This window comes from Triticum aestivum, chromosome 6D (genome assembly GCF_018294505.1).
Source record: "Triticum aestivum cultivar Chinese Spring chromosome 6D, IWGSC CS RefSeq v2.1, whole genome shotgun sequence".
In the NCBI taxonomy this organism is placed as follows: Eukaryota; Viridiplantae; Streptophyta; class Magnoliopsida; order Poales; family Poaceae; genus Triticum; species Triticum aestivum.
Genome location: NC_057811.1, coordinates 491,669,987 through 491,679,138, shown reverse-complemented (window position 1 = coordinate 491,679,138; position 9,152 = coordinate 491,669,987). Strand labels below are relative to the sequence as shown.

Here is a 9,152-nt window from a genome sequence, read left to right as displayed (position 1 = left end):
TTACGTCATTACCAAGTAAATCCCAATGACGCTGATAAAAACCTGCAGTAAAACCATCAACACCGGGTGCCTTCGAGGGAGCCATTTGAAACAGCACCACTTTGACTTCCTCCGGGGTGAGCTGTTCAGTGCAATAAGGAATGCATCTTCTCTTCTTCTTTTTCAGGTTGTCGATTGGTAGCACCGGTTTACTGTCAGTGCATTCACGTGCTTACAATAAATTCAACGAGCGAGGTTGAAATGGACCAGCTACTTAGCTAGTGTTCGTGTGTGGCAGAGAGGAGAGATCAAGGGAGAACTGATGGCGGGTGTCTCAGGCACTGTTCAGTGGTGGGAGGAGTCGCAACTACGCATCCTCGTCATTGCTAGCCTGGTGATTCAGTACATCCTCCTCGTCGGTTCCGTCGCGCGTAGGTACCCCATCAGATCCTGGTTTAGACCCATCATCTGGCTGGCATACATTGGCAGTGATGCCATTGCCATCTATGGGCTCGCCACCCTCTTCAACCGCCATAGGAAGCCACAAAACGATGGAGATGAAGGAACTATGGGCTCGGCACATAGCATGCTGGAGCTGTTGTGGGCGCCTATCCTCCTGATACACCTCGGTGGACAGGACGGCATAACCGCCTACAACATCGAGGACAACGAGCTATGGACGCGGCACATCCTCACCTCAGTGTCTCAGGTCACCGTGGCTGTCTACGTCTTCTGGAAATCATGGCCAAGCAACGACTGGATGCTGCTGAACGCGGCAGTGTATCTCTTCGCCATTGGTATCCTCAAATGCTTTGACCAGCCATGGGCTCTCAATAGAGCTAGCATTAACAGCCTGGTGAGCTCCGGTGACCCTATTCGGAGGTCAATACACACACATAAGCTCAAGATTGACCCTCTTGAAGATTTCATTGACAAGGCAACAAGTCCTATCGGGGCAAATGAGTATCTTTTAACATCGGCCACACCGGTGGACTTTACTCCTTATGAGCTATTTGTGGACCTTGCATCTCCGTCTGTTGAAGATCGGATTAGGGTGCTACTCTCCTTCTCAACACTTGATGGCAACCATGCGTATTGTAAGCTGCAACATTGGCTCTCCAACACCTTCCTACTCCTCTACACCAAAGGAAAGGTGTTTTCCATGGCTTCTCTCGGACAAGTTTTTCCCTTATTCGCTTCCCGAAATTACTTCGAACATAGGGCGCAACTAGCAGGAATATTTGTTTATTCTCTCCGTTTATTAGTTTTATACATTCCAGCCATAGCCTGCTTCCACTACAGTAACCGAGAAGTTTATAGTCAAGACGATGTCAAGATTACATATACCTTGCTATACTGTACTGCTGCATTGGAGGTTCTAGGCCCGGTCCTAACGAACATGACAAGGGACACAGAAGAATTCTGTCAAAGGTCAACAGATATGGTGTCAACATATGAGGGGCCTATATATCATGATATGGTTTCCCAATACAACATTGTAGGACTCCTTGTCCGCAACAGGAACCATTCCAAGATGATGAGGGTCGTCGGAGTTTTGGGATGCGCCGACTTCCTTCAGCAACATTGGCACATGAAGTCTTGCTCCTCATCCTTCAGCATTACAAAGTTAGTGCTCCAGTATGTGAAAGATGGCTGGAAGCACCATATCAAAGATGTTTCTAGTTACAGGAAGTTCAATGACAACAGGGGCCAGTTTACTCTTGGGCATGAAGGGTGTTACGAGGACTTGGGATGGAGCTTGGACGGTGCATTCGACGAGAGTGTGCTTCTTTGGCATCTCGCCACGGATTTCTGCTACTACGACACGGTTGTATCTCGTTCTCACCACGTACTGCTGTGCACGCAAGATTCATGTCCTCATGCTTATGCATGCCCTGCTTGGTGCAAAAGATCCGGTCATCACAAGAGGGCCATCCAGTGCAGAGAAATGTCCAACTACATGATGTATCTACTGTTTTTGAATCCTGAAATGCTAATGGCAGGCACCAGAAGAAACCTTTGCACGACCGCCTACGATGAATTGAAGGACATTGTCGAGGAAAGAGAGAAAATAGATGGCACCAGCGTCGAAGGAGACGAGGAAATAGGGCTTACACAGATGATATATGCTACAGTTGATGGTTGTACCCAGCAGCAACAGGGAGGAATTGTCCGTGACGCTTGGAGTATTGCCAAAGTGTTGTCCAATCTGCCTGAAGAGAAGATGTGGGATGTGATAGAAGGTGTGTGGGTGGAGATGTTGTGCTTCTCTGCCGCTAGATGCAGAGGATACCTGCACGCCAAGGGTCTGGCCACAGGCGTGGAGTACCTCACCTATGTCTGGCTCCTATTGTACTACATGGGGATGGAGACTTTGGCAGCCAAACTGCAGAGGGCGGATCATCATTATCACCACAACGGAGGAGAGCATGGGGATCGCCCTTCAAGTTCTCATGTCAGCAGTGCCCAAGAGGAAGCAGCTGGTCCATCAAGATCAGATGGTGGCGCCGAAGGTCAATCTGCCGGTTACCATGACAGTGATGACATAGTGGAAGAAATGGTTTGATTCACTATGATGTTTCTGGAAGCCGATCCGACTCTGCGTTGCATTGCTCTCTTTGCTTTCATATGTGTGATAATACTGTTTTTTATTGATTAATGGCACTATGTGTGTTTTGTCGGTGTCGTTTCTGCTATGTAATCCCTTTCTGTTGTTGAATTCAAATAAAGAGTGCGCAACGTCTGCTGTAACATTGAGGCAGAGTTTTCAGTTCTGTACCATATGTAACACTTGCACTGTATGAGTCTTCTGCTTTTGGAGCCTCCTTATTTTTCTGTAGGCTGTACTGTGAATACTTGTGAAGCATCATTCTTCTTACTGATTCGGATCACTAATTTACAAGGGAGAGAGCAGTCTTTCTCTTTGTCCATCATCAAGAATATGCAATAGTACCATTAAGTTTTCATCATCGGTTACTTTCTTCAGTCCCTGCCATTGTTTGTGTCTCACACCTTACTTTCTTCCATGCTCGTTTGCTCATTGCTCTGTTTGCTTTTTTGTGTGCCAAATCTTTTTTTTAATCTATATATGCGTGTTTGTTGGTGCCATTTCTGCTACTTAATCCCTGTCTACTGCCGAATACAGCGAAGACTTTGAAATCTCTTCTTGACCATGAAGGCTTCCTGGCAAATACAGTAGTTTTTAGTTGTCAACGTGACAATGTGATCTCCGCAGACTCGTATGACCGGGTGGGCTCACCGGAAACCCACTCTGACTCTGCTCACCAGAACACAGTAGAAAAACAGAGTGGCCGCCGCTGGCGCAAGAGACAGGCAGGTCGCAGTAGCCTCTCTCGCCAGCCCTCACTTGAGATACTCATAAATTCACAACTCACAAGGCTAAATTTCTGTGGCTGATCTTGGTAGGACACCATGCTTTCCTAAATTTATCCTGGTGAGATTATTATGGCATTCAACCACTAAACCACAGCTTTTGGCATCTATACCAATTTTCAATGTACAATGTTCTGAATATTCTGGTATAAAGTCAAATCAGTTGATCTGTCACAAGTACAGCCTAGACAATCACCTCTGTTCTTTGCTGTGCGCATGCACAGAATACATAATCAAATACGTAGTAAGTTACATGTATTTTCATGCAAATGCTACCGCTGGTACCAAGAATAACTTCTTGAAAAGTACTAGTACAAATAACCAGAAGTTGCGCTCCTCGCTTAGTTCCTTTCCTTTGCATGACTCCGGTAATTATCAAAACAGAACCATTTGATCCGGCACAGTCTATGGTGTGTATTTTGTAGTTGCATCAACACACAAGCATGCACACGATGCATAATCAAATAAGTTACAGGTATTTTGTAGTTTCATCAACACATAAGTACTGGTCTTGCTGCAGAGTTTTGTAAATGATGAGCTTCTCTTTGTTGTAGGAGGATCGCACTGCACCGCACTTGATATGGCCAACCAACAAGGTGAAAATGGCTATAAGGCCCGTCTAGCTTGCTTGCCTTCAACCTGTCTGCATCAATGTTTAACACACATAAAAATATGACCATGCACCTGGGTTTCATGGATTAAGATTTTTCATTTTCATGTATAGCATAGCTACTAACTTCGTCGTCGAAATCATGAGGACTACAGAGTAAATTGGCACGCAACTGCCAACACTAAAGTGAAATACATCAACGGAAGAAAAATTATGTTAATTAGAAGCTGAATAATGAGCCTACCTCTTTCGATGCACCTTCACAAGAACCCAGATGCATGCAAAAGAATGCCGAAATCTTCTGCCTACTTCTTGTTGCCCTTCATCCCTATGGACTCATGAAACTACTTCCTGGTCCTCCTCTACATACCCTGAATCAACTAAACAAGTTAAATGAACAGAGTGGAACAAAACATTGAGATGACACGGTTGTGCTGATTTACCTGCAGATGTGGAGTGGCTGACATTTGTGATCAAGCTGCAGGGCTCTCTCGTGTACAACACGTACCATTTCCTTGTATTGTTCTCATCAGGTGCATATGCCTTGACATGGTCGATATGACTGAACCTATCCCACTCAGGGCCAGATTGTCCCGCGGCTATGGAAGTGAGCAACGTCAGGCTGCAGCGTAGCTCAAAATGCCTTGGGTTTACATCTCGCATGTATTCAGGAAGTGTTTCCATGGCATAATCCTCCAATACGAGCCTCTGGAGCGCACAAATACCCTCCAGTACCTTCAGCTTGGGGCAAGTCTCGATCTCAAGCTTCCGCAGATTGGGAAGATTAGTGATCCTCTCCAAGTCAGGGCTTTTAGCCACTTCCAGCTCAACAACAGAAGCAAAGTTCTCTAGTGAGTTGAGGTGCTGGTTATTTTGTGCAGATATAGACTTTAAAGCCCTCGCATGTGAGGCGAGGCCAGGAGGGAGACACCTCAATCTGCAATTTTCGAGCTCAAGCACCTCCAAAAGAGGCATGGCTTGCACTTGCTCCTCCCACTCCCACTCCTCCCATTCCACCATATCAACTAAACACATCTTCTGTAATCTCGGAAACGCAGCCGTCGCTAAGTGGGGCTGTAGGAATTCAGGTCCAACACGCTTGATGGCTGGAGCGCGTCGGGTGTCAATTTCCTGCAAACATGGGAGCTGGCACAAGCCATCGGGTAGTTGGGTGCAACAAGCTAGATCATACATCAATATAATCCTCAAGCTCTTGAAGACCGCTGCTGATCTTGACGTCATCCACCTTGGGAGCCGTCGGCCAAAAAATCCATTTATATCAAGATACTCTAAGCTAGGCGAAGGGCAGAGCTCATCAAACACACCCGCAATTTGTCGCTGTTCTTCCTCAGAGACACCCTTTTCATCTTTAATCAGCCCATCATCTCCCAATATACTGCTGCAGTATAAAAACAAGTGGGTCAGATGAACTATCTCACCAAGCTTTGCCTTTGCCGCAGACGAGGTAACGGACACATTCTCCAATCTCTGCACTCCAAGAGATCTGAGCTCAGAAAGAGGGCCTAACTCATCCAAACTACACCAAACACCATCTGTCTGCGCTGGAAACCCACGCAGATTCCTTAGATTTGTTAGAACACAGAACCCCCTTGGTATACTATTTACACTAGAGTCATAAAAGTTAAGATACCTCAGCTGCCCTAGCTTCAAAATGCTATGTGGAACTTTCACAAATTGTTGGCATTCTACAAGGCCAATGAACTGCAGAAATTTCATATTTCCAATGTTATCTGGCAAACTAGATATATTGGATTTCTGTATTAACAAGTACCTCAGGTGCTTGAGTTTCCCCAAAGACTCAACCAATACAGCAACATCTATAGATTCTGCATGTAGAGTTCGTAGGCAGGGAAAATCAACAATCGAATCACTAGGCTTCATAGATATAGGGCCAACTAATATCAGTGTTCTCAGTGTCTTCTGTGCATGTAAGGAACTCCAGTCTAACCCATCTGATTCTGAAGGAACTTGTGTGCACTAAGTTTACTAATGAAACCAGTATCTCCACTGTGAGCTGCTAGTGCCTCATCTCTAGCCACAAATTGAGCAAATGAGCGAACAACATCATGCATGCTGCAAACTTGCTGATCAGACCATATTGTAACTGGCTCTATAAGGTTCCTCAGAATCAGCTCCTTATAGTACTTGCTTCCTAATTCTTCCAAGTCAGCAGAGGTTCCATGAAGAAATCCTTCGCTAATCCACATACCAATACTGCCATTTTTAGACCACGCAGCACTTTTAGGGAGAAGGGAGTAGTATAGAAAGCACTGCTTGATGGAAGGAGGTAAATCTTCATAGCTTAAATATATTGAATAGTTTAGCTCTTCGGGCATTTCAGATGCCGACCATATAGAATCATTCAGAACCATATTCCATTCATGGCGTTGTTTATCCTTCTGACACAACAGTCCTCCCATTACTTTGACAGCAAGAGGCAAACCACCACATTTTACAGCAATTTGCAATCCAATATCCTTAAGCATATCAACTTCAGGTCCATCTGTCTCACTTGAAATTACCTGCAAGCAGTTTAAACCAATAGAGATAATAAGAAGAGGTGTAACTTTAAATAAAATAAACGACTTTTTCTTGGCTAGCCCCAATTTTGTTTTATTTAAAAACAAGGTAGCCAAGAAATGGAACTATTAATATACTAGACAATGAACTATTTAAATTAAATTGTCAGGTCAATAGATCGGCAAGTGGGGATTCGCTGTGAACCAAGGTACTGAAATTAAATTGCCAAGCGTTGTGGGAGAGAAGCTGTTCACCCTCATCAAGCTAGATTTGATTAAAACATTGTGCCATTGTGTGTGTGTGTGTGTGTGTGTGTGTGTGTGTGTGGTGTGCATATGTTGTATGCGTCTGTCTTGTAGTAACTTTAGTGAAAAATACACAGGAGTATGCCCTATTATTATTATTATTATTACTATTATTATTATTATTATCATTATCATCATTATATATTATTATTATTATTATTATTATCTCATGTCCAAATAGGGAGCTAAGCAGCTAGCTCGTAATTATTGAAGATGCATCGAGTTTAACAACAAACCTGTTTCCTAAGCAATGACCAGGCATCTTCATCATCTAATTTGTCGATGTGGTGGTAGGGGAGCACAGCTTTCACCCCACGGGCAACTCTTGTATCTCTCGTAGTGACGAGGACTCGGCTACCTCGGGCCACAGCATTAAGGGGTGTTTCAAGCACATCACCGCATGCTTCATGGCTCCACACGTCATCCATCACCAGGAATATCTTCTTCCCTGTCAAGGCATCACTAAGGATTGGCCGAAGCACTGCCAACGCTTTTTCACTACGGTGCTTTCCCCCGGCAAGAGTGATGGCTGTCCTAAGAAGCTCAACCTTGTCGAAGTCTTGGTTGACACTCAACCATATCTTCTTGTCGAAATTGGCATTTATGGCTTCATCGTTGAAGACCTCCCGAGCGAGGGTTGTCTTGCCGATCCCACCAACACCCACAATGGCAAAAACCATGACTCTGTTGTTGTCTGCGTTGCTGGTTTCCGCCTCAGTTCTTCTCACCATGATTTCTACCAGTGCCCTTGTGTCTTCTTCGATTTTCTCCCCGACCACACCTGACCGGTCGAGCTCCCACGATTTCTCGCGGCTGGTAGATAAGCGAGAGGAATGTACCTTGCTGCAAGAGTCCTCGTACGAAGCAAGGTTGAAGCCGAAGGCAGCGCTTCGCTCCTTGATGGCGTCGAGCTTCTGGTTGAGCGCCCTGATGCGGGTGCCGATTTCGTGGGCGAAGAGGGGGTTCCGCAAGCAGAAGAGCAACGGGTTGCAGCACCCCATGCGTGATGCTGCATGGTGATCCATGGCCTTGAGCTGGCAGATGTCGAGGATGTCGGTGGCATCGTACATGGCGCGCTTGAGCTCCGTCACCCAGCCCTGCACGCTGGTGTCGGTGATGCGTCTCCTCTCGGCATCGGCCAGGAACTTCTTGAGGTCCCCAAGCTTGACGCCCATCTTGTCGATCTGGCCGGTGACGCCGAGCAGCATCCCCACCTCGTCCTCCACCACCTGCTTGAGCATGTCGGCGACATAGGACGCGAAGGCATCCAGCACAATGGCCATGGTTTCTGTTTCTTTGTTCTCAGGCTCAGGCTAAAGATTGGTTAATCAACAGTGTGTGTGTGTTGTGTGTGTGTGTGTTTTGCCTTGGTTAGTAGTCTAGGGGGTACTTAGCTTGGGCTCCTTGGCAAGAAAGCCATTATTCCGCTTCTTTTCCTTTAGGTGGGGGGAAGAGCAGCTGGTTCCTTCCTTGAGTGGCCGGCAAAGCAAAGCAATGGCGGCCATGGCAAGAAAGCAATTGGTTTCCTTTATGCGGTAATTCAGATAAATTAACTAGTCATCTAACAGCAGTCGCTCACCGTGAGTAAGTTGCTCCATGCTCGCGGTCGCCAGAGTCACCAGCGTCGACGCCGCCACCCCCGCCGGCTCTCCGATTTTCCCCCTCCATCTCCGGCGCCGTGCCACTACTTCCTCGTCCGAACCGAACCCCGCTCGCCGGCGACGATGCCTGCCACGGCACCGAGAAGCAGCGGCGACGGATGCGGTAGAAGAAGGCCGCGTCAGCTTCGGCCGTCCGTGATCCGCGCCGCCAGGGAGATTTTGGGGGTGGATTTTCTTCCGGCGAATCGGCGGTGTAGAGTGGCCGGCAGGACAGGCGGATCTAATGCAAACCTGGCCAGATGGCCCGGCCCGGCACGCCAGCTACACGGGCCGTGCCGTGCCGCGAGCCCTAGCCTAGCACGTCACCCCTGATACCACGGCCCAGCCCATCAGCACGGTAGGCACTGTAGACACATTAGGCCCGTTAGGCACTGCAGGCCCAAATACCTCGAAATTGACCAAGAAAGCTGATGTGTAACAACTATTTTTTAATAGTGTTAAAACAGTATACTTTTTTTTGCGGTGAAAACAGTATACTTTTCCGTATGTAGCTATGATCTCCAAAACGAGTAACAACTTTTTTATGTCAGAGTTATCGTAACCTAGTAAGTATATGTATATGTTTACCTGTGATATGCTTTTGGAAAGTTTCATCGTATATGTTTTGTAGCTCATGCACTGCTACCTTTTTTCACGAGCATGGATCTGTTACAATAGGATGAA

The 9,152-nt window shown here is 46.5% G+C and overlaps 1 protein-coding gene and 1 pseudogene across 1 annotated transcript in view; one reads left to right on the top strand and one right to left on the bottom strand.

Annotated features, from left to right (window-relative positions):
• LOC123146344 (uncharacterized) overlaps positions 1-2,753 on the top strand; it is an 8,097-nt gene extending 5,344 nt beyond the window's left edge. Inside the window, exon 3 of the mRNA XM_044565992.1 lies at positions 167-2,753. Coding sequence (XP_044421927.1) covers positions 302-2,545 — 2,244 coding nt within the window. The 5' untranslated portion in view covers positions 167-301 and the 3' untranslated portion in view covers positions 2,546-2,753. The remainder of the gene's footprint in view (positions 1-166) is intronic.
• Positions 2,754-3,651: 898 nt separating this feature from the next.
• On the bottom strand, positions 3,652-8,671 carry LOC123146343 (putative disease resistance protein RGA3; annotated as a pseudogene).
• Between the last annotated feature and the right edge of the window lie 481 nt (positions 8,672-9,152).